At 47.7% G+C, this 24,041-nt stretch overlaps 3 protein-coding genes across 8 annotated transcripts in view; 1 reads left to right on the forward strand and 2 right to left on the reverse strand.

Annotated features, from left to right (window-relative positions):
- Nucleotides 1–108: 108 nt before the first annotated feature.
- On the reverse strand, nucleotides 109–7,652 carry LOC106576295 (methionine aminopeptidase 2). Of its 2 annotated transcripts, none has more exons than XM_045699909.1 (11): nucleotides 7,464–7,652; nucleotides 6,291–6,389; nucleotides 5,906–5,968; nucleotides 5,483–5,585; nucleotides 4,374–4,535; nucleotides 4,008–4,189; nucleotides 3,803–3,897; nucleotides 3,600–3,696; nucleotides 3,385–3,488; nucleotides 1,377–1,492; nucleotides 109–1,293 (listed from the first exon to the last, which is right to left on the reverse strand). In XM_045699909.1, the coding sequence occupies exons 1-11, from the start codon at nucleotides 7,615–7,617 to the stop codon at nucleotides 1,041–1,043; spliced, it is 1,428 nt and encodes a 475-aa protein (XP_045555865.1). In that variant the 5' UTR covers nucleotides 7,618–7,652; the 3' UTR covers nucleotides 109–1,040. The 2 variants fall into 2 exon arrangements, with proteins under 2 accessions (XP_045555865.1, XP_014008861.1); XM_014153386.2 differs by having other exon boundaries at nucleotides 6,291–6,392.
- A 1,334-nt stretch (nucleotides 7,653–8,986) lies between these two features.
- LOC106576297 (vezatin) lies at nucleotides 8,987–22,959 on the reverse strand. 4 transcript variants are annotated; one of them, XM_014153391.2, is made up of 12 exons: nucleotides 22,536–22,959; nucleotides 19,315–19,452; nucleotides 15,884–15,973; nucleotides 15,568–15,752; nucleotides 15,149–15,433; nucleotides 14,457–14,615; nucleotides 14,048–14,195; nucleotides 13,458–13,807; nucleotides 12,582–12,775; nucleotides 12,031–12,131; nucleotides 11,709–11,916; nucleotides 8,987–11,598 (listed from the first exon to the last, which is right to left on the reverse strand). In XM_014153391.2, exons 3-12 carry the CDS (start codon nucleotides 15,899–15,901, stop codon nucleotides 11,042–11,044), a joined length of 2,205 nt encoding a protein of 734 aa, XP_014008866.2. In that variant the 5' UTR covers nucleotides 15,902–15,973; nucleotides 19,315–19,452; nucleotides 22,536–22,959; the 3' UTR covers nucleotides 8,987–11,041. The 4 variants fall into 4 exon arrangements, with proteins under 4 accessions (XP_014008866.2, XP_014008864.2, XP_014008865.2 ...); XM_014153389.2 differs by lacking the exon at nucleotides 22,536–22,959 and adding an exon at nucleotides 21,785–22,048; XM_014153390.2 differs by lacking the exon at nucleotides 22,536–22,959 and adding an exon at nucleotides 21,339–21,762 and having other exon boundaries at nucleotides 14,457–14,603.
- Nucleotides 22,057–24,041, forward strand: part of LOC106576296 (FYVE, RhoGEF and PH domain-containing protein 6) — a 28,296-nt gene continuing 26,311 nt past the window's right edge. For both annotated transcript variants that reach the window (XM_045699910.1, XM_014153387.2), the window contains exon 1: nucleotides 22,057–22,339. In XM_045699910.1, coding sequence (XP_045555866.1) covers nucleotides 22,330–22,339 — 10 coding nt within the window. In that variant the 5' untranslated portion in view covers nucleotides 22,057–22,329. The remainder of the gene's footprint in view (nucleotides 22,340–24,041) is intronic.

Consider the following 24,041-nt stretch of genomic DNA (forward strand, 5'->3'; position numbering starts at 1 on the left):
CCAGCCGTGATTGGGCAGTGCACAATTGGCCCGTGTAGGCTGTCATTGTAAATAAGAATTTGTTCTTAACTGACTTGCCTAGTTAAATAAAACAAAATGTAGCCAATCAAGGATATCTTCCCAGTGAAGGAATACAGAGATTTTTTTTATTTCAATAGTTTTCTTCTTACAAAAACACTTCCAGGGAATTCAAAATGAAGCACTACATTTGGGTACATATAGTGGCAGCAGCCATTTCAAAGATATTTTACAAATCGCTTCTCCAGTATTTGTTTCTTAGATGAGTGCAGTCCCCTCCCTGTATCATGAAGCCAAACATACAGCTGTAGATGCATGGTTGTCTAGTCGTCAGCGTTCCCAGCCAGAACTCGAAAGGGGAAGAGTTGTACAATTTCAGGGTTCTGACGAGCAATCAAGTGACAGTCAGGACCCAATGACCAGAACACTGTAGGGTCAGTCTGAACCAGGAACTGTATAGCAGTAAGGGCCAGGAGTTTTTCCTGATCAGGTCACACTCCAGGCCCTATGCATACTTCGAGGGAGAGGAGGGTACTTATTTTGGTAAGAAAAGGTTTGTTTCTTCACATTCTTACTGGGTCTAAATACTGGGTGTTCTAAGCAGTTGAACTGTAACAGTTTGAGATTGTATGGCAGTTCCGGCTTCAGAAGATTGTAGAGACACCACTGTGTCCACAGATCCCTCTAGCAAGGGGGAAAATGACGACTAAGCTTTGTGGTTCAATGTCACCAAAAATAAAAGGGAAATAAAGATTCAGCCGCTGCTACATAAGCTAGTCCCTCCATGCTCGCTATTAAGTAGCGGTAAAAATGCATTGTGGGGGTACCTTACAGCAGCATTTTTCATAGCCCTTACTGGCTGCTCTCTGCCAAGGTGGGAGAAATGAGAAGAGACCAAAAGGAAGGTCCTGTATTTAGATGCTGTTTTTCTGTTGGAGTGCAGGTAGATGGTTCAGTGTGTCTATTCTCTGTATTGGGGCGGAGGGGTTGTGGTGCAGTTTGAATGAGGTTGGGTTCAGTATTCAATAGTCGTCCCCTCGGCTCACCACCTCTTTGCAGGTGGGCCTGAGCAGGATGGTGTGCTCGAACTGGGCGGTGTAGGAGCCCTTGGTGTCGCAGAGCGGGGGGTAGGGGTCCACGATGCCCAGGTCGCACAGGTTCTTCAGGGCCATCAGGTACTTGCTCTCCCCCAGCCGGTCCAGCCAGCGCCGGCAGAACGCCAGCGTGCCAAAGTTCTCGTTGATCACGTTCAACAGGTGCTTCGCCCGGGGGAGTCTGGGGGGAGGAAGGGGGAGAGAGAGGGGTAGAGATAGAGGGTGGAATACACAGTCCAGTGTTCACACAGGCAACCAACTTACCTGATTGGGACGTGTCCCACATCAAAGTTTTTCATGTAATGAGAACACTCCATGTCATCATGGACCACGCCCTTCCCTGTGCTGCCAAACGTCTCGATGGCGTACACCTCTCCCTCCTGGTGGTGCAAAAGAGGGTATCAGTCAGAAAAAGGACACTTATTGGGGTAGGAGGACACTGCTGCAGTCAACCAAATACACGGGGGCAGGCAATCCTGTTATAGAAATTCCTTGATCATCGACGACACCAAATCAGGCATGCAGGTATTGTGTTACTGGCTAATTGGTTCTTAAGCACACCATTAACTCAGCATCATTACTCAGTCACCCTCCCACAGCGCACCATTACTCAGTCACCCTCCCACAGTGCATCATTACTCAGTCACCCTCCCACAGCACATCATTACTCGGTCACCCTCCCACAGCACATCATTACTCGGTCACCCTCCCACAGCACATCATTACTCAGTCACCCTCCCACAGCACATCATTACTCAGTCACCCTCCCACAGCACATCATTACTCAGTCACCCTCCCACAGCGCATCATTACTCAGTCACCCTCCCACAGCACATCATTACTCAGTCACCCTCCCACAGCACATCATTACTCAGTCACCCTCCCACAGCACATCATTACTCAGTCACCCTCCCACAGCGCATCATTACTCAGTCACCCTCCCACAGCACATCATTACTCAGTCACCCTCCCACAGCACATCATTACTCAGTCACCCTCCCACAGCGCACCATTACTCAGTCACCCTCCCACAGTGCACCATTACTCAGTCACCCTCCCACAGCACACCATTACTCGGTCACCCTCCCACAGCACATCATTACTCAGTCACCCTCCCACAGCACATCATTACTCAGTCACCCTCCCACAGCACATCATTACTCAGTCACCCTCCCACAGCACATCATTACTCAGTCACCCTCCCACAGCGCATCATTACTCAGTCACCCTCCCACAGCACATCATTACTCAGTCACCCTCCCACAGCACATCATTACTCAGTCACCCTCCCACAGCACATCATTACTCAGTCACCCTCCCACAGCGCACCATTACTCAGTCACCCTCCCACAGTGCATCATTACTCAGTCACCCTCCCACAGCACACCATTAACTAAGCATCATTACTCGGTCACCCTCCCACAGCACATCATTACTCAGTCACCCTCCCACAGCACATCATTACTCAGTCACCCTCCCACAGCACATCATTACTCAGTCACCCTCCCACAGCGCATCATTACTCAGTCACCCTCCCACAGCACATCATTACTCAGTCACCCTCCCACAGCACATCATTACTCAGTCACCCTCCCACAGTGCATCATTACTCAGTCACCCTCCCACAGCACATCATTACTCAGTCACCCTCCCACAGCACATCATTACTCAGTCACCCTCCCACAGCACATCATTACTCAGTCACCCTCCCACAGCACATCATTACTCAGTCACCCTCCCACAGTGCATCATTACTCAGTCACCCTCCCACAGCACATCATTACTCAGTCACCCTCCCACAGTGCATCATTACTCAGTCACCCTCCCACAGCACATCATTACTCAGTCACCCTCCCACAGCACATCATTACTCAGTCACCCTCCCACAGCGCATCATTACTCAGTCACCCTCCCACAGCACACCATTAACTCAGCATCATTACCCAGTCACCCTCCCACAGCACACCATTAACTCAGCATCATTACCCAGTCACCCTCCCACAGCACACCATTAACTCAGCATCATTACCCAGTCACCCTCCCACAGCACACCATTAACTCAGCATCATTACCCAGTCACCCTCCCACAGCACACCATTAACTCAGCATCATTACCCAGTCACCCTCCCACAGCACACCATTAACTCAGCATCATTACCCAGTCACCCTCCCACAGCACATCATTACCCAGTCACCCTCCCACAGCACACCATTAACTCAGCAGCCCTTTCTAACCTCGCCTCCCTTCTTGCTCAGTAAGACAGATACACACCTCCATCCTGGTTGCTTCTCCTCCTTTGACAATGGGGACAGTCTTGCCGGCATGTATCCTGTACTGGCCAATTGAGTGGCCGTTCAGGTTTCTGATTGGCTTCACTGGAAATTATCCAAATTAACATTTGTGAGGAATTATCTTCCATCATAAATTACAACAAATTCACTATGTATGTATGTATGTATGTATGTATGTATTCAGTAGCTCAGTACCTTGGTATGTTTTGCCGTCAATCTCCACCTCGTACGACTCCATCACTTCCTGAATTCTCTCTCCAACGTCACACAGACGCACGTCGATTCCAGCACACTGCAGAATGATGAAGCATGATTGAGATGAGACTGAACATTTGAACTACACTTCAAATTATATCAAGCGGCCTCGGGAATGGATGGCGTGTGAATGGATGTCGGACCTTGATTCCAGTATTGGTGGCGTCTCTCACGGCCTCCAGCAGTTTGTCATACTTTGGGTTGAACGTGACGGTGAAGGCACAGTCAATGATCCGACCTGAAAACACAGTGGGAGTGAGCACAGCATCCTACATGGTCAGTTGTGTGTCAAGTATGTTTTGATGTGTGTGTCAGCTGAACCGTGTGTGTACTGTGGCAGGGGTGTACCGTTGATGTGTGTTCCGAAGTCGATCTTGCAGACGTCGTCGTACTGCAGTACGGTGGGGTCTCCGGCGTTAGGGGTGTAGTGAGCCGCACAGTTGTTCAGAGAGCAGCCGGTGGGGAAGGCCAGGCCTGCATTCAGACCATTCTCCTTGATCAACTTCCTGGAACAGTTCTCCAACCGCTCACTTAAACACAGAGACACACGCACAGAGAAATGAGTTATACAGAAAGAGATGGGATAAATTGATAATGAAGGGATGAAAGCGCAAGAACGGACGTATGCAAAAGAGATGGAATGCAAGGGAAAAAGACTGACAAATAGAAAGAATAGGAAGCAACATCTCAGCTGTGATGAAGATGAAGGCTCACCAGATGTCGATCATGGTCATGCCAGGTTTGATGAAGCTGCGGACGTGCTGGCGGACCTGTCTATGGGCCTCAGCAGCCTGTCTGAAGTCGCTCCATATTTCCTCGTTGGCCTTGTCCAGAACCCGCTTCTCTTCATTGGTGGTCCTCCACGCCGCGGTACGCCTGCACCAAGAGGAATCAGCAACAAGGTTAGCGGTCAGCACACACAGACACTGTTCTTCCCATCACTGTGCGTGAAATTCACAAGGGGAATCAGCAATGAAGTTAGCAAACACAAACATTTTGTCATTGCACGACTACCTGGAGGATCAACAACAGGTTAGGGCCCACGCATACATCTTACTCCCCCACCCAGCACCGTGACTGAGGGGGAATCAATGCAAGCATGGCTAGAGGATAAACCAAAGAAATAATGCTGAGGACGACAACCGCGTTTTGGGTTTTGCTCAAGCTGCAACTTTTTCAGCGACCTGACCAAATTCACATAGAAAAGTGTGTTATAGATCTGTCATTCTCATTGAACGCAAGAGTAAGAAGCGGTAGATCTGTTCTATGTGCGATATTTCTATGCTTCCTGTTAAGTTTTGTTTTGTAAACCACCTCAAATGACAATATTTTGGTGTATGAAAATATATTTTACAGCAGTTAAGCTTGTACAATGATTCTCTACACTATACTTGCTTATTTTGTCACAAACTGAAATTAGGGAAACTATTAGAATTTTAGCAACCAGGAAATGGCGGAGTGATTTCTGCATAGCGCATCTTTTAGAGCCCTTTATGTCAATGAGTTTCACATCAGTGAAGAGATCCAAGGTGAAGAATCACCCTGTCACTTCTGTTTGATAACCACACTGACTGATGCATGTATGCCAGGCAGCACTGTTTATTTCAGAACAAACTCAAACCTCCCTCCCCAGTCTCTCTGGTAGCTACCAGTTTGTGTTGAAGGTTGGACAGGTATAGCATGATGATCAGAGGAGCTGCCACTCCAGTATAACACAGTGGCCGGGGAAATAAGAGGCTGGGCCCCATTTCCACAGTAACCAAGTACAAACCACACACCAAGCCAAGAGTAGGTGTTTGTGAGATTGTGTGTATGAATCTTACCCATCCTGTAATGGAGGGTATTCACACTCCTGTCCAATGGGGAAAACGCCACTTGGATACAAGTCACAGATGGGCACAGACGGAGGGTCAGTCTGAACTTTGGCTGTGAAAGACCGGAAGAAACAAACAGTCACATAACCGTTCATTACTAGTTAATAAACTATCTAGAAGGTTTGAGTTGGAATTCCAGAGGTGACAGCAATATTCAGGGAAAAGCCAAACGTGCCCATTAGCCTGAGGACCTGAGGGGGGAGGCACTCAGAAGGCTGCAGGGTTATGCTCCAGAGTGCAGCAGTACGGCAGAGAGCCAGCCAGTCATATCCATCACTAGCTCATAGTCTACTCTCCCATTACACCCTATACATGACCAGACAAAGTGAAAGCCATAACTCTCAAGTGTCAAATGAAATAAGATCAACTCACGTCCTTTCTTCTTTTTCTTCTTCTTCTTCTTTTTGCCTGCCGAGTTCTCCCCCTCGTCTCCATCTGAGAGAAAAGGGGAGGAATTTGAAGTCATTTAGTCATATTCAAATGTCACAAGAGTTTATCAGCTCCCAGCAAGCCATGTATTGGTAGATGTGTATGTAGTTATGTGTGAGGTCATCTCTGCGATGTCCTTATGGGTCAGACATGCGGATGGTTAAGGGTGGTTAGGATTTGGGTCACAGGGCGCAACAACAGGACTGAACCCAGATCAGCTGCTCCGCAGCAGGGTGTGAGGAGCCATGGTTGGATCTCGGCCCATGTGGTTCTGGGTCAGGGGCTGCCTAGTATTAGGCTAAGGTAGAATACTGTTACGGTCTCTTACCATCCTCCCCGTCGTCTTCTTTCTCTTTGTCCTCCAGGGCCTGCTTCTCCAGCTGTTGTGTCACGTCAGCCACTCCATTGCCCTCAGCCTCGGTGCCAGCTGCTGCAGTCATAAATTGCACAGAGACAGATACACATGGGTGAGCTCATCCTATACATCTTACTAACCACGACATGGCGGCCGTGGCGACCACAGCTCCATGACAACAGAGAGCATCCAGGAGACCCGGGGGAGGGGAGGATGAGAGATGTTTGATGTGCGTGCAAGGGAAGGTACTGTCCAGCAGGGAAGTGATCCTTTTGGACTGTGGACAATGATCCCATTCCGCAAAGTGTATCCCCGAGGTCAGGGACTTGGCAGAAGAGGGGAGAGTATTAACATCTGTGTATAACCTTGGGGGCCAGCACACACCCACGCAACTAAGCCTGCTTTACTGATGTAAACACACATATTACAAGCTAAATGTTGTGTTTGTCAATTTAAAGGGCAACTGTCTGACATCCATTAGAAAAATGCATGCGAGCTGTAGCTAGTTGAGCTTGTTACAAGAAGATGGGTTGCTCGAAATAGCACATGCTGAGGATAACGTTATGTCAGCATTAAGTTTGCAGAGTTCAGTGAGCATGCTGTCTGAATCAAACAGTATCTTGACATTTCATAGCTAGCTAGCAGGCAGCGGGACAATCATTGTGGTCAATCATGCGTAACTAGTCAGTGTTAAATATATAAGTTATTATGAAACAGATCATAGTTACAACCTCGATCATCGAAGTCTGTGGAATGAAACTATTGTGGCGTTGACGTTATGTAAGAAAGCTAACGGTAACATAACAGCATTCCACAACACATTATGAAACATCAAAACTTGGCTTTGAACTTGCTAGCGACTTGTGGAACCTGCCAGCAAATGACTACGAACTGCGGCTAAGCTAGCAAGATATCTAGTCAGCTAACTAACTACTAAGTTTGTTTGTATGACTATTTCCGTCTGTTTACTGACATTTCGGCGCGGTTGTCGGATTGACAGAAGTCTCGCCCCATGCTTAGCTATCTAGCTACGGGTGTGTTATGAGAGCGAGGCGTGTTTCATAAGGCCTGGCGCACGATTCACAAGGCACACTCATCCCTAGGCACGCACGGCTCAACGGTAACTGGCCGGTCTGTAACTCTTACCGGGGCCTACCGACTTCTTCTTCTTCTTTTTCTTCTTCTTCTTGGCTGTCTCCTCGGAAGGGTCTACCTCCTCTTTCTCTTCTGCATCTCCGTTCAGGACCGTCTCTTCTTCGAGCTTCTGCTCCGGTACATTCTCCTGCACCACATCCGCCATGACTGCAGGCGTTAGTGGAAAAGGAAGCGCGGTGGTTTGTGGGTAAGGTGAGTGAGGAAGTTGCCGAGTCAGCTGAGCGCGTGCTGTGCTTGCTGAATGCAAAGTTGCTGTCGGAATTCATTCATTGATCACCATCACAATTATCCCAAAATATGTATCCCCAGAGACAAAATATCATACACAGTGAACAGCCCCGATTCAACAAACCTGGTTAATGTGTTAAAACAATATGTGAATGTATGTTGTACTATACATCTTAATAACCTTTACTTTGTATTATTACGAATGAGAAAAATATTGGCCGCTAGATGGCAGCATGTATTAATATTAGATAACAAAGGATTTGGAGAAGGGCCCATATATTTCCATACACTTATTCCAGCAGCAGGAGCAATTTAATAATCGTCAGTCACCACGCAACAAGAACTCTATTGCAACCAGTTTACACATTCTCTCAAGAATAGCCGACTCCATGCTCCCTGCCCTAGGCTCCTTCCAATGAGCTGGGAGAACTGGGAAAGCCAGGTGAGGAAGCAACAAATCCCCAGTAGTATGCTTCCACCATTCATTTCAGTTTCACCTTTAATCGGAAGTCTCCGGATATTAGGAGAGGAAGCCAGTTCAGCGTATTGCCATGATGCCTGCTGGTTGTTTAAGGATGCTAAGGCTAATTCAATGAAGACAGGAAGCTGTGCCTGCCTGCTCCATGGTTCTTTGGGGAGAGAGGGATGGAAGTACATCCTTTTAAAATGATTGGACAGCTCGGTTGTTGGGGACACACACTACTGCTCTGTTCAGTCTCAATGTGGCTTTTGCAATGTGAAGATGGACATTTTTTGCTCTGCCCCTAATAATACCTCCTTCTGTACTTCCACACCAGGGAAAACCTCATTATGTCAGACAGCTCCCGCTCTTTCTGTTCTCCAGCAGCCTGTCTAGCATGGACTGATTGGGCTTGTGTTTCACAGGGTGGCTGATACTGGGGCACACACTCCCACAGGGACACACAGAAAAAAGCTAGAGGGGCTATTTGGTCTACCTCAGTCAGACCGTTGAGGTTTCAGTTTCACACAGACACACACTAATTGTATAGGAAGTTAACCTGGGACTATTCACAACAGCTAAATGCATTTAAATGTGTGAGAGACGTGTGTGTGTGTGTCTCTACGCGCTGGGTCAGGATCTACATGTGGTACAGGGATCCCCAGCGTTCTAGGTCAGACATATTTGGGTCTCCACAAAAGATCAGGTAACCCTCACACTACGCTGACTTTAACCCCCTTCCCCCTGGGGTTAGGGTCAGTCTCAGGCAGCTGAGAGAGACAGGGAGAAAGAAAGAGACCGATATAAAAAGAGAGACACAGTCAGCTCCAGAATAGCATTTTATTTTACAAATGAAATGTAGGAGGCACAGAACTCACTTCAGGAAGTGGACATGTGGGGGAGGGATGGGAGGCAAGACTAGGCAAGGCAGACACGGTGAGTGGGTGGGGGACAGACACCCTCGGACAAACACAAGCGGAATCATCGGTGCAGTCAATAAGCACATGCTGTCCTTCGATCATCACTCTAATTAATTGTAATCAACGGTAGTTGTTTCCAGGACACTCCGTAATAACTGTCCCAAACTCAATCCCCAAATCAATAGAGTTGGATCACATTCTAGTGAGGGAGCATTATGGAAATACAGATGCTGAGAATTTATTTTTATTTTTTAAATGTAACCTTTAACTAGGCAAGTCAGTTAAGAACAAATTCTTATTTACAATGACTGCTTACCGAGGAACAGTGGGTTAACTGCCTTCTTCAGGGGCAGAACGACAGATTTTTACCTCATCAGCTCAGGGATTCGATCCAGCAACGCTCTAACCACTAGGCTACCTGCCGCCCCAGATACAGTGGTACAATCTCCATGGAAACATTTACAGATGTACACAAGACAGAACCAAAACGTTCTGATACAGCAGACCATTCAGATCAGAGATACATGTAGTAGATGGGGAGTTACAGACACCCGCGGAACAGATTTCATAGTAGGTGGAGTAGGGATGGCATGAGGTAGTACAACACTTTACCTCAATAATCACCCAGTTGTCATCCCCTCATGGCCTCTTCATTGAGGCATCACTGATCCTGTATCCTGCATCAGATGAGCACTTGACGAGACCATTGGGGAAATAAGCACTGTGAATATGTTTGGTTCATTAGTGGATGGGGATGAATTTCATTTAACAGCAATCCACTGCCTGACCATATTCATCTCTCAAATAAAAACAACATACAATATGTAAAAATATTTCCACATCTGGTAGGCTAGTCCATTTTACAAGGGCAACTATGTCCACCCTTCTCTCTGACGTCTCCGTCTGCTCATTGGTTGCTGTGGGTTGAGTGACAGATGTTTTAGCCAACACATCTTTGCAGTTATATGGCCATTCCTATTGAGGCGGGGAGTGTGTAGAAGTGCAGACTCATAGAGGCAGACCAGAAATAAAACAGTGGTAATAAAATAGCTTTGCTCTGCTCTCTTTGAAATGTACCTCTCCTTCCTCTTTGACAGCGTGGTGTGTGTGTGCAATAACATCTGTGTGTGTGTGTGTGTGTGTGTGTGTGTGTGTGTGTGTGTGTATAGTAACATCTTACGTTCAGCCCCCGGTCAGTGATTCAGTACCTGAGCATTCTGCCCTGGGCTGCCGTGCACATGTTCAACATCCACACATCAGACTCTGCCTGTCAATACAGGAGTCATATACAGGAGTCATAGAGAGTGATTTGGTAAAAATTATAATAATAATTTAGCTAATTAGGCCTTTTGACTCAGACATCAATATGCTAAACTGTTAGGCAACATTGACATACCACGGAAAGGTACTGGTCAATAGTTAGAGAAAATGTAATTGATGCTATAACCAAGTCTCTCTGCCTCCAATAGCTACAGGGGATCCTTAGGGTTAAACTGAAGACCTTGTGACGGTGAGGTCAGAGTTTGTCTTGTGGTTCTGGTACCTGAGTAGCACAGGAGAGCGGCCACAGGGGTATTGTGGGTAAAGTATGGACACATGGGTGGAGGAGTAACAGAAAGTGGTGTAGTGCTCTTCTTAAAACTCACAAACACACTCAGATGTCGCATACACACAATGCTCTCTCACCCAATCATGCACGCACACACACAATGCTCTCTCACCCAATCATGCACGCACACACACACACACACACACACACACACACACACACACACACACACACACACACACACACACACACACACACACACACACACACACGAAGACATGACAGAGAGCCATGGAGCCAAGGAAACGGACAGCCGCAGTAAATAACCCAGGAGTGAGGTCAGACATAAATACAGGAGCCTGTCTGTCCATAACTGTTCTGTTCAAAGCTCCGTAAAGCAGGAGGGTTTAGACTAGTTCTTCTCACATGTCTGTCCATCAGGCTGCGAACGCGTCTCTCCCTCATCCTCTTCTCCGCTGTCTCCAAACGTCTGCTCCTCCATGTTGGCGAAGGTGTATGAACGTGCTGCCACCTGGGCGGCGAGGGCGGAATTAAAGCTGAGCGCCGCCGAGCCGTGTAGTTCTGTCAGCCTGTCCATCACCGTGATGGCGGGGATCCGGGGCTGCAATATAAGGTCGGGCCCATTTAGTCCTGCCCCCTGGTCAGGCAGCCCGTCGTATTGGTAGAGCTGCGCCCCGCCCGTCCCGTCTGGGACAGAACCTTCACCCTCCTCCCCCTTTTCCTCCGCCTCACCACAGCAGAACTCTGTAAGTGCTTTTTCCTCTGCCTCTGTGAGGGGGCGCTCGTCCCTGACCCAGTCTTCCTCCTCGTCGTTCACCTTTTCCGATAGGTAGTTTCGCTCAACAACACCTGGTTTGGCCACGCCCACAAGGGTCAGAGTGTCCAATGGGTCGGAGGGCGTCTGGGATTCTATAGGAGTTTCAGCGGAAACTATAGGCATCACCGCCGCTGGTAGACAAAATAAACACATCATTAAACGACCACATGAAATGAGAGAGACAGAGAACTAAAGGAGCGGCAGAGGCAGAGAGCTGCAAAGTGGGTAGGCGGAGCGAGACCTTGGTCGTTGAAGAGCAGCTGTTTCCACTTCCTCCTCTCGCCCTCGGACGCCCGCTGGCCCAGCACGGCTTTGAGCTCCGATAGGACGCGCTGAGACTCCTCCCTCTCCCGCCGGTGGCGCTCTCGTTCCTCGGGAGACAGCATGTCAACCACCGACCCCGCCCACCCGTTCTCATCCTCCGAGTCCGACACGTACGCTTCTAGCTCCTGGCCAATCAGAGGGCAGGAAAGACCCATTACACATAAAGACACACACTACAGGCACCTAGTTTTGTGTGTGTGTGTGTGTGTAGATCCACAGTGAGTGGTGAGGTTCAGTACCTGCTCCTCAGGCACGGGGTCCCTGTCCAGGATGAGGGTGTAGGTTGGGGCAGGGGTGCATGGCACAGGAGGGAGACACTGCTCTGGACCATCAGGAGTTCCTGAAAGAGAAAGGATGGATAGAACGTATTACACACACATACAGGTAAGTGTACACACACACACTCAAATGGAGACACACCACCCTACGCAATTATCTGTTTGTGTATCAGATCTCTTGAGTCAGTCAACCTGCTCCCTGTTCACAAAGAGTAGACCTCTAAAATGTGCTGAAACAGTCTGTGGTGAAACTAGGCCATTGTTCCCTCCCTCCCTTCCCTGTGAGGTCTGGTTCTTATCCTATATTTGAAGGAGCCACTTCCTCACTGACTCTGAATAGTCTCTGGGCTGGGCGTGGGGGGAGTACTGACCAAAAATAACCCTTCCACTGTAACCATGGAAACCTGGGGGGGGGGGTCCAGTATTCAGACCCAATATCAGGGCCATTCACCTCTCAACTGGTCAGCTGCGTTAACTACCTAAGCCTAATAAAGGCAGTGTGTGTTCTTCACCTGGGCAGGTGTTAGCTCTCCTCAGCATGCGCTCCACTTGGCCCACGGTGTCCTCCCAGCATCCGGCGCTGGCCTGCATGTGGGGCTGCAGGTGGCCGAGACGCTCCTGGAGGTCCTGGTAGCCCTCCACAGTCACCTCCACCGCCTCCTTAGTCACCATCAGCTTCTCCAGGTCATCCTCCAGGATAATCATCCTAGTGGGGGGAAGAGGAGGTGAGATGAGGGGAGGGTTAGGGGAGGAGGGGTGAGGAGAGGATGGGAGAGGAGGATGGGGCGAGTGGGGTAAGGAAAGGGGGCTTCCCAGCCGAAACAGTTCGAACGAGTTTGTGCATATATTATGACTACATTCTGTGACGCTTTAGTTGGTTTTGGACTTCAGCACACAACATTTTTCTCAAGGCAAGCCGAAGTCTACGGCCCTTCGTAAGAGATTGGTCAACAATAGGGATTCTTCGATACAGTTTCTGTTGTCATTCAACGAGACATTCATTCATGGACATTTTTTCATTGAGAAATACTGCACCAAACATCTTAGTTCGATGTAAAATTGTGTGACTAAGATCTCCTCTGCAAAAACTTCAAAATTAATGACAGATTTCTTGAGTTATCTTACATTAACTTAGACTATTTTGAGGAAGTGTATAGTGCTACGGCATCTCAAAATGGACAAACAATACTATTGCCACGTTTTTCAAGAGAAGGTCCTTTAAGGGAGTATGCAAGCACTCTCGTTCATTTCACCTTGCCGAGTTCGGCTATGCACCAGCCAAACTGAAGAATACTGACGGCTGTAGACTGAGGGGTGAGGAGGGTATGGAGTAACAGGTGTTAGGGTTAGGAGGGCGAGGGTTGAGTAAGGGTTTAGGTTTGACTCACTCGTTGAGCAGGGCCCTGAGATGCAGCTGCAGGCTACGTACAGACGTGTGCAGTGTGTTGAGCTCTCTGCATTTCTGTTGAGCGCGCCCCACCCTGTCCGAGCCCTGCGTCCGGTGCTGCGTCTCAAAGTACCGGTGGAACTCGTAGCTACGCTGCAGGTCGCCTAGGCAACCGGCCAGGGCACCGTGGAGAGGCTGTGTCACCGTGGCAACAGAGCGGTGTATGGGCGGAGGAGGGGTTTCACCTTTGACCCAGTCTTCCCTGGGCTCCTCCAGTCGTCGTGGTGACAGCAGCAGGGCAAATCGGCGGAAACATTCTGAGCTCTGCCCCACCCACAACTGGAACAGCACCTGGAGGACGGAAAGCCCACAGGGACAAACAGAGTAGCTAACACCCTCACTCTGACAATGCCCTTCATTTCACCTATTGACCTGCATCTAAATGATCTCTTCTATCTTTCTCATCATGTTTCTCTTCTACTCTTTCTTCCACTATCTATATAAAAGCAAGTTCTCCATCCAAAATCTAACCCAATCTCATCTTCCTTCCGTCTCTCTCTCCCTCTCGTGGTTCAGGTAGGTGGGTCTTACCTTGAGGGCAGGGAGGCTGTAGTCATCGGTGAGCTCCTGTGCCTCTTCGTCAGTCAGGTGCTCTGTCCCCAGGCCCATCCCCAGCTCCTTCAGAGGCACCGCAGACACGTAGTTGGTCACATTGTCGATCTCAGAGTTCAGGGGGTACGTGGGTACGAGTTAAGGAGCCCATCAGCTCACAGATTGACACTCATATACTAAATGACCCGCCAATTCGTCAAACAGAATATATCCTCTAACACACATTCACTCAAGTGTAACACCAAAGGGTTACTGGTAGAAATCAATCTTTAGTGCTTGCATTGTTTAATTCCTGCATAAGTTGAGTCTGGCAATATCCCCTCTTTTGAAAATGAACACCTTTTCCTCTCTCTCTCTGTGTGTGTGTGTGTGTGTGTGTGAAGGATATGCTTTGAGCATGTGGCAAGTGGCTCGGCGGGAGGCTCTGAAGGCCGAGCGGAGCGCCCGGTACACCGCCTTGCGCAGGCCAATCAGCTGCTGCCCCCGTGGCCCCGCCCCCAGCCCCGCCCTACTAAAGGAGCTGGCCGCACTCACCCTGTCGAGCAGACTTGACAAGTGAAATGTGATACAACTGTGCAGACGTCCCAGAGAGGCAGGGAAGCACACGCAACACGACATGCTAACAACATGCTAATAACACGTTTATGACTGAGACACAACAGGACGTGCTAACAACATATGACATGGTTATGACAAAATGCTATCACAAAACAAACAACGACGATAACGGATGAAGACGAATACAGTGACAATGCTGTCCTACCAACAATATTACAGACACTGAACAGTGGAACAGAGAGTAGGGTGGGGATGAACGGTCAGTGGAACAGGCAGGGAAAGGTAAAAAGTGGGCCCTTCAGGTAATGATAAACTAAGATAATAGATACTAGCCTAAGTGCTAACCTTATAGTTGGGTAGATGAAAGTGCTAGTGGGTGAAAGTGGACAGTAACGTTAAGGACAGACTATGTGACTCACAGCAGGGTTAGCATGCACACTTACAACATGAGTAGGAAGGTGGGGATGCACACTCCCACTATGGATGAAGTAGATAGATAGTAGATCAAAATGGTCCACTTACAGGGTGAACCCTCGAGAGATGACCTCTGTCTCCTGCAGCAGTCTCAGGGACTTGCGGGCCAGGCTGGTCAGAGCCTTACTGTTCAGCACCATGGTCTGCAGCTCGGAGGCCTGGGCGTGTGCTGCCCTCTGCATCCTCCCCTGTCTCCACAGCCCCGCCCCTCGCAGCCCCACCCAGCCCATGACTGCAGCACACCACGGGATCACAGCCAGAGACCAGGCCCCGGCAGAGAGAGAGGACAGGCCTAGCAACACTGCAGCCAGGCCCACCAGCACTGCTACGTCCCTGAGAGAGAAGAGGAAGAGAGAGAAAGAAAGAGAAAACCAAGACAGAAAGAGATGGAATGTTAGTGTCTGCTGTGTGTACATGTAGATATTTATGTGTTTGTGACGATGTTAGGATCTGTGTTTGGGGCGTACCCCTGCGAGGGTGAGGCGAGGAGGCGCGGGCAGGGCAGGGAGTTGTCTCTTCTGGGTGAGCCGGAGGGCGAGGCGCCCAGGGTGAGCAGGCTGGGGTCTAACAGCTCGATCAGCTCCACATCCTCCTGGAGCAACACATCCTGGTCCAGGATACACTGCACCGCGTACTGGCCAAACACACAGTCCTATAGGGAGGGAGAGAGAGGGATGAGGGAGAGGAAGAGGACACAGAGAGAAAGAATATAAGAACATGCGTCTTTGAGATGAAGTCACTTGGTTCTATGGTTAGTCCCATGGTTTCCATGGTGACCCTTACCAGCTGCTGCTCCAGCATATGGGCAGAGGCAGCCTGGTGGAACGGGCTCCGCCTCCACAAGGCATCAGCCAATCTCCATAGACGTCCTCCCTGCCAATAACACAGAGGAGGATGGGTCAGGCGGGGAAGAGACTGGAGCCAATAAGGGGAACAGAGTAATCAACCAGGCATAATTCTGCAAATGAATAAGTCACACATCCTTCATACGAACAGCAGACAACATCTGTGAGAGCAAACATCAACCACAAATAACACACACACACACACACACATTCCTAAGAAACATTTTCTTCATTCCAGGGCATATCCCAGGAAACAGGGTCTTTGAGACACCAACAATGGGTGTGTGTGTGTGTGTGTGTGTGTGTGTGTGTGTGTGTGTGTGTGTGTGTGTGTGTGTGTGTGTGTCGACTTCCCCCCAACACACTCCTACACACACACACACCCTCCATTCCCCCCTAGTTGATAGTTTGCCAGGCTCCAGTAGGAGATTCACTGTAAACAAACAAAGTAAACAGAATTATATTCTAATCACTAGCAAACGAACAGAGTAATTATAAGCATTCCAACTAAACTGCACAATTTGATATGCTGCTATTAACCAAATAATTCTCCAAAATATCTATATTAGAAATCCTGATCCCCTTCATTTAGCCATAATAGTGTGAAGAGTGAGTGAATTAAAATGCCTATAGCGAGTGACACAATCTAGTGATGAGAATAGCTTATTTTCCTCACAGTATTTTCTTGGGAAAGTAGCAGTACTATCCCATACAGTCATTGGTACTACCAGTATCAGGCAACATCACCACTAACGAGGCATATTTCAGGCTGAGTCCCAAATGGCAGCCTATTCCCTATATATAGTGCGCTATTTTTGACCCAGGCCTGTAGGGATTCAATGTTCCAGCCAGGCTACAGTTGTTCATGAAGAAGTTTCCACTCGGTAAAGGTCTAGGATCAGCTCACCCTCTCCCAATCCTAACATTAACCATTAGTGTGGAAAGTGCTAAACTGAACCAAGATCAGCGTCTAAAGGCAACTTCGCCCTTACTATTGATCCAGACTGGCCTGGGTGCGTTTTCTACCCTGACTTTCTGTTATTGGGAGTTTGGGACGCAGTGTGTTATTGGTCAGCAGGCTGCAGGGCTATTGATTATTGGTCTAAGTCTGAGCTGCAGGACTGGGCGTTCACGCTACACTGACCAACCACAGCAGGAACAGAACATGGCATCTAAACCACCCCCCAGAGAGAGGGTAGTGTGTGTTAGTCGTGAAGGGGGAGGCCCATGTAGACGTTTTCATTCTCTACTACTCACTCATCTCAATCTAATATCCCCCATCCAAACATTAAGGCAGGAGACAGAGACGGGCCACACAGAAAAACACACAGACAGCGGAATGCAAACACAGTGACACAAACAACCAACACTTCACTAGTAAGTACAGTTCATTTCCTGCTCCTGTCCTGCTCCTGCTCTTTAGTATTCCACTGGCGTCACCCAGGGGAACATTCCCGAGTCTTTATGCTCCCCGTCTGCAGTGTGAGAGAATGGAAAAAATACTCTGCAAAGATGTGTGAGTGTGAGAGAGACTCAGAGAGAGAGAGAGAGAGAGAGAGAAAGAGTAGGGGGAGTGAAAGAGGAAGAGACTGTGACATTATGTGTGTGTTCTGAATCTTGAAGCCATATTTCCACAAAACAATCCTCAACGCTTGATCTTCTCTCCATCTCACTCTCTTATGACTCCAGGATTTGAAGGAGGAGACTAGGCAGGCTGGCAGTGAAGTTTTTTTATTGCCAATAAATTTCAACTGACCTCGTCCTGCCTTCGCTCTCTTCAGTTAGCTGTCTCGTCGTGACTTACGTGACATGACACATGCAAAAAGGCAATATTGGTAGTCAGCAGTCAGCAGGAAATTGTGGCACAAAGAACCTTTATTCAGATGGCACACTGACAGATTCCCATATTCCTCCCTCTCTCTCTCTCCTTACTAACCTCATTTCATGTCATACAATGCTCTGGTTTAGTGTGACATTTATTTCTGTAAAATAACATCAATGTGCCCCACGTGCCGTCAAATATTTTTGAAATCCTATTTTATTCACAAATGTGGATGATTTTCAGGTCCAGTGTGTGCTAAACAGGCCCAGTGTGTGCTAAACAGGCCCAGTGTGTGCTAAACAGGCCCAGTGTGTGCTAAACAGGCCCAGTGTGTGCTAAACAGGCCCAGTGTGTGCTAAACAGGCCCAGTGTGTGCTAAACAGGAGCAGATAACCAGTGTTGGCCTCTGACTGTCTGGAAATCAAATATACACCAGGCAATCGTCCATGTTAACAGGCGCGCACACACACACACCTCTATCTGGGCTACAGGAAGTTGGACAAGGAATAACCATATCTTTGCCATTAACCCATAGGAATCCCCATCCAGGTGACTACTTGAAAATGGTGGATGATGGCAATGCCCAATAACAATGTCCATGTTTAAACAGGTTATATCCATGATGAGTCCTCCACGAGAATAATTCCCAAACGCTCCTCTGAATAACAGGCTCTCGGAGAGGAAGCATGACGCGGACGGACGGAAAGTTCTTGGAGGAGGCTAATGTGACATAATTTCCTGTTCCTCACGGGAAAAAATACAGAAGCAGGAAAAGGAACGCACTCAGAGTCATGTGACCACGCGCTGGCCAGAACCCTGAAACATGAATGCATACTATACAGCAGCAGAGAGCTATGATTGTGCATATGTATATTACAGTATGTATCACACAAGCCACTCACACCACAGAGGCATACACATACACAATGCACTCCAGGTATCAGTAATCTAATTAAGCCCCAATGAATGAGAATGAAAATATATATATATAACAGAGAGAGAGAGAGAGAGAGAGAGAGAGAGAGAGAGAGAGAGAGAGAGAGAGAGAGAGAGAGAGAGAGAGAGAGAGAGAGAGAGAGAGAGAGAGAGAGAGAGAGACAGAGAGAGAGAGAGACAGAGAGAGAGAGAGACAGAGAGAGAGAGAGAGAGAGAGAGAGAGAGAGAGAGAGAGAGAGAGACTCTTCCTTTCACAGTTTCCTAAACAGGACTAGGAACTCCCCTCAGCACTAATAGAGAAACTTGACCAAATAGACAGACCCTATCCCTGGAATAGTGTGGAAAAGACAAATACCTTGCTCTGAATCTGTTGCTCTCTTTCCTCCATGATCCCTGTCTTGTCTGTCTGCCAGCCGTGTGTGAATGAGTTAGTGTGTGTGATATGTTTCATTGTTTGGAATCAATAGCAGATGTAATTACATTCTGTCTGCCTGCATGAATGTACAGTGAGTTGGTCAAGCACACACTGACAACACCCCAAGGCTATGGAATCATAGTGGGGGTTCCTTATGGTAGCAGTGAGGGGTGTGTGTGTGGGGGGGGTCACTCACTGTGGGTTTGGACAAGCTGTCCTGGAGGGAGGTCGTCGTCCCCTCTCCTCCTCCACACTCGTCCTCCTGAGACACTGTGGGACATGCCTCAAAGTCTGTGTGTCCTAGATCATGCAGGTAGTGGAAGAGCGGAGAGTTCTGGAAAAAGAGAGAGAGGGGAGAGTGTGTAGCGAGATAGAGAGAGAGGGGAGAGTGTGTAGCGAGATAGAGAGAGAGGGGAGAGTGTGTAGCGAGATAGAGAGAGAGGGGAGAGTGTGTAGCGAGATAGAGAGAGAGGGGAGAGTGTGTAGCGAGATAGAGAGAGAGGGGAGAGTGTGTAGCGAGATAGAGAGAGAGGGGAGAGTGTGTAGCGAGATAGAGAGAGAGGGGAGAGTGTGTAGCGAGATAGAGAGAGAGGGGAGAGTGTGAGAGATGTGAGCGAGATAGAGAGAGAGGGGAGAGTGTGTAGCGAGATAGAGAAGGGAGAGTGTGTAGCGAGATAGAGAGAGAGGGGAGAGTGTGTAGCGAGATAGAGAGAGAGGGGAGAGTGTGTAGCGAGATAGAGAGAGAGGGGAGAGTGTGTAGCGAGATAGAGAGAGAGGGGAGAGTGTGTAGCGAGATAGAGAGAGAGGGGAGAGTGTGTAGCGAGATAGAGAGAGAGGGGAGAGTGTGTAGCGAGATAGAGAGAGAGGGGAGAGTGTGTAGCGAGATAGAGAGAGAGGGGAGAGTGTGTAGCGAGATAGAGAGAGAGGGGAGAGTGTGTAGCGAGATAGAGAGAGAGGGGAGAGTGTGTAGCGAGATAGAGAGAGAGGGGAGAGTGTGTAGCGAGATAGAGAGAGAGGGGAGAGTGTGTAGCGAGATAGAGAGAGGGGGAAGAGAAAAAAAGTTTGTTTGTTTGTTCCTGCTCTTCCCAATTCTCTGTTACAGATTTCCCAATATACAGGAAGCTATTCTTAGAAGTGTCATAACCCAGCCGGCACTGCAAGTGGCAGGAAAAGCATCACTGATCTGCAGTAGCATTACGTTCCAATTACCATCTGGAATCATACACTCATTCTCCACCTTCTCTCCCATTCAACTTGCCATTCCATGCAGATTTCTGTCACGCTCTTTCACACTTGACTTCCATACATAAACACAGAGACCTTGATGCTGCGGGCAAAACAGCCACTCAGATGACAAGCTAGAAAAGGAAATCATCTATTCTCTCTGCTCAAGTCTTGGTCACCATGGGCAACTAATTGTATTACTGTGTGCAGCTTCTTGTTTTTTTATTGATTCGCTAGGGTTTTGGGAAACACGGGACAAGTTAGCTAAGGGCTAAACTTCTGCTGAGCAAAGATATGTTAACGTTAAAAGCCTAGTAGAGAACACCCTATGTATGTGCACTACCCATCCCTAAACCTCCCCCTGGCCCTAAGCATCTTTCAATACCTTTCAATACCCTTTTCTTACACCTAATCTGCTCCAAAGTCCATTACAACAATCCAGCGATGGAATTAAACAAACATAATAATCTAAAATCCTTGCATAAAAGAGTGTTCTACATGATTAAGTGTTAAAGCTCAGCCTAAAGTGGGACTAGTGTGTGTGTGTGTGTGTGTGTGTGTGTGTGTGTGTGTGTGTGTGTGTGTGTGTGTGTTGCCAGCAGGGATGAGCAAATCACTGTCCTGCATCACAGGTCAGACTCCCACCTCAATCTCCCTACAATTGAGATGTGCAGCAGCAAAGTGGGCCTTTTGATCTCTACCTCTCCTCTGTTTGCCCCTAGGACAACGTACTGGCACTGGCATAACAACAATTTGCCCACAATTAAGAAAAAAAGAACCAACATTATGCTCCAATTTTACCAAGGAGACACCTGACCCAATTTCCAACCAGCTGCCGACGCTCCACACCCGAAGGATGAGAGAAAACCAAAACATCTCCGTGCTTCTACATCTGGAGAGCAAGCCATTTGCATACCTTGATAGATCCACCTATAATACGTTATCACGATTACACACCCCGATCCAAGCATGACGTGGTGGGCTAAAGTTACTCACTTGCATGATCGGACGGTATCGGCGGCGCACATGTTGACACATCAGGCTGTCAGACGTTTCGAACTGCTAACGTTATTCCCTTCCTACGTCGCATAAAGCACCGATCAGACACACACTCTCCACGCCAGCTATGATGATGAAACAGCACACTGCCCCATGATAAGAAAAGCTACTTAGCAGTCAGGCAGGATTGGCTGCACGGCCAATTTAGTTCGGATTTATGTCTCAGCTACCATAACAACAGGGATAGCTAAACGCCAATGGGTAAACGGTGCTCATGGCCATTCTAATAAGCTAGCTAACGTTAGCGAGCCAGCTACTCTGACAGTCTGGTCAACCACGCCAATTTCATCACGCAGAATGAATCAGAAAACCTATACAAACTCCGTCTTGACACACTACACTACGCGTTAACGGAACATATGCGCCTGAATAAAAACACAAACCTCAAATACCACATCTTCATCAAACTCCTCAGTCATTGCTCTCCGCCATCGATATCCAACCGTTACGCATTCTGGGATTGTAGTCGTTTGTAAACGTCAAGAAGTGAAAATCTGAAGCAGTTACTAGCAGTTTGCTAGTCCTTGTTAGCTGCGCAAAACAAACTCCTCGGCAAAACAACACTTCCCACAATCCAAATCGCCCAACGCTTCCTCGAGAACCTCGGTGTTCGAGCAGGAGAGACGGGATCCTCCAGTGGTCACGCGTGGAAATGCAACGTCCTCAGCCGGGAGCAAGGGAAGGAAACAGCGCCGTGGACGAAACACGAAACTCCAGAAAACTGGAAAAAGGGGGACTAGAGGAAACAGTTTATTCACGTTTCAGTCGGTGATATAAGCGACATTTTGTTTCTTTATTATGTTGTTTACCTGGTGTTCTTTGAGACTGACTGACAATGGCGCCTGAAAAAGAAAATCCACGAAATTCCGTGCCATCCCATTGAAAGCAAGTTTACTCATGGAGTAAGGAAAGGAGCAAGTCGGGAGTCATGAGCACAGGTTTGTTTCCTGGATGGCTAAGTAGTTGCATTTAGTCGACAAAGCAGTTTATTTGAGTGCGTTTGCAGTTAAGAGTTTTACCAAGCAAATCCATAAAAGCAAAAACGTTGAAGTTATGTTACTTTTGCAGAAACATAGCCCAGCTTTTTCCAGGTTATTACATTGTAATTACTGTTTTTCATAATGATAACGTTACCTCTCCGAAGGCGTAGTAGTGGCAAAGATGAGCAGTTTCCACCCGCTCATGATTTAGGGAGACCAGTCATTCTGGTTAGAATACTCCAACAAAAGTACATGCAACACAATTGATGCATCAGCCAAATGTGAAGAGAGAAAGAGCGTGTATGAGAGGGCAGATACATTCAGCTCCTTTGTGTAACATCTGTCCTCCTGTTTTGATGCAGTCAGATGCGCAATGGATTTTTTGGTTTGTTACTTTCAAACATGGTTATATAACCTAAAGCAGCGATTGTCAACCACTAAACCGACGAATTTTCAATCCGTTGAGGCAAAGGGGAATTGGCACTGGAGTTTACAGATTTTTTCCATGAGTAAGTTAGCTAGAGGGTCATTCAGGCTTCATCCACATCCGCTCGGTGAATTCGCTTCTCGTGGTATCGCACTAGCCCGGCCAGTCAGTAGCCCTGATCCAGCCCAGTCGAGCAGAAAACGAGGCCATATCCTTTTGGGCATCTCATTATGGATAGTATACAGGACGAACATCTTTCACAACACACACACACACACACACACACACACACACACACACACACACACACACACACACACACACACACACACACACACACACACACACACACACACAGCCAACTTCAAAACCAGTCAGTGCCATGAAATCGTTCAGGTCATACTCAGCAAAAGATTCGAAAACATTTTGAACCAGAGGGAACAAACTAGGACAAGGAGGACGCATGCAGCGAGGTGACACGGGATTCTACTTGGGTTGGTGCCATTGAAGCTGAGAACACATTTTCTCCACCAAAAATAAACAAGCCAGAAAACTCCAGTAAACACAGTGGTTCTCTCACAATTCACGAATGTAATCCATATAATTGTTGACATATATTTGACATTTGTATCTTAAAGCATAATTGAGAAAAAATGAATTGAAGTTGGACTATTTGTGACTTTTTATCCTTACCCAAAATATTTTTTTTCTCTTATCCTTTAAGACTGTAGGTGCAATTTAGCAAAAGTTGGTGTCATATGAAGCTTTACTGCTTCCTCTATAATATTAGTAGTATTTTGATTTCAATAAAACTATCTTACATACAGTACCAGTCAAAAGTTTGGACACACCTACTCATTCCAGGGTCTTTCTTTGTTTTAACTATTTTCTACATTGTAAGAATAATAGTGAAGACATCAAAACTATGAAATAACACATATGGAGTCATGTAGTAACCAAAAAAGTGTTAAACAAATCTAAATATATTTTATATTTGAGATTCTTCAAAGTAGCTACCCTTTGCTTTGATGACAGCTTTGGACACTCTTGGCATTCTCTCAACCAGCTTCATGAGGTAGTCACCTGGAGTGCATTTCAATTAACAGGTGTGCCTTGTTAAAAGTTAATTTGTGGAATTTCTTTCCTTCTTAACCTCTACGGGCTAGGTGGGACGCTAGCGTGCCACCCGTGGTGCACTCCATCAACAGCAGGTGCATTTCAAGAGCGGCAAAT

The sequence above is a fragment of the Salmo salar genome, chromosome ssa17 (assembly GCF_905237065.1).
Source record: "Salmo salar chromosome ssa17, Ssal_v3.1, whole genome shotgun sequence".
In the NCBI taxonomy this organism is placed as follows: domain Eukaryota; kingdom Metazoa; phylum Chordata; class Actinopteri; order Salmoniformes; family Salmonidae; genus Salmo; species Salmo salar.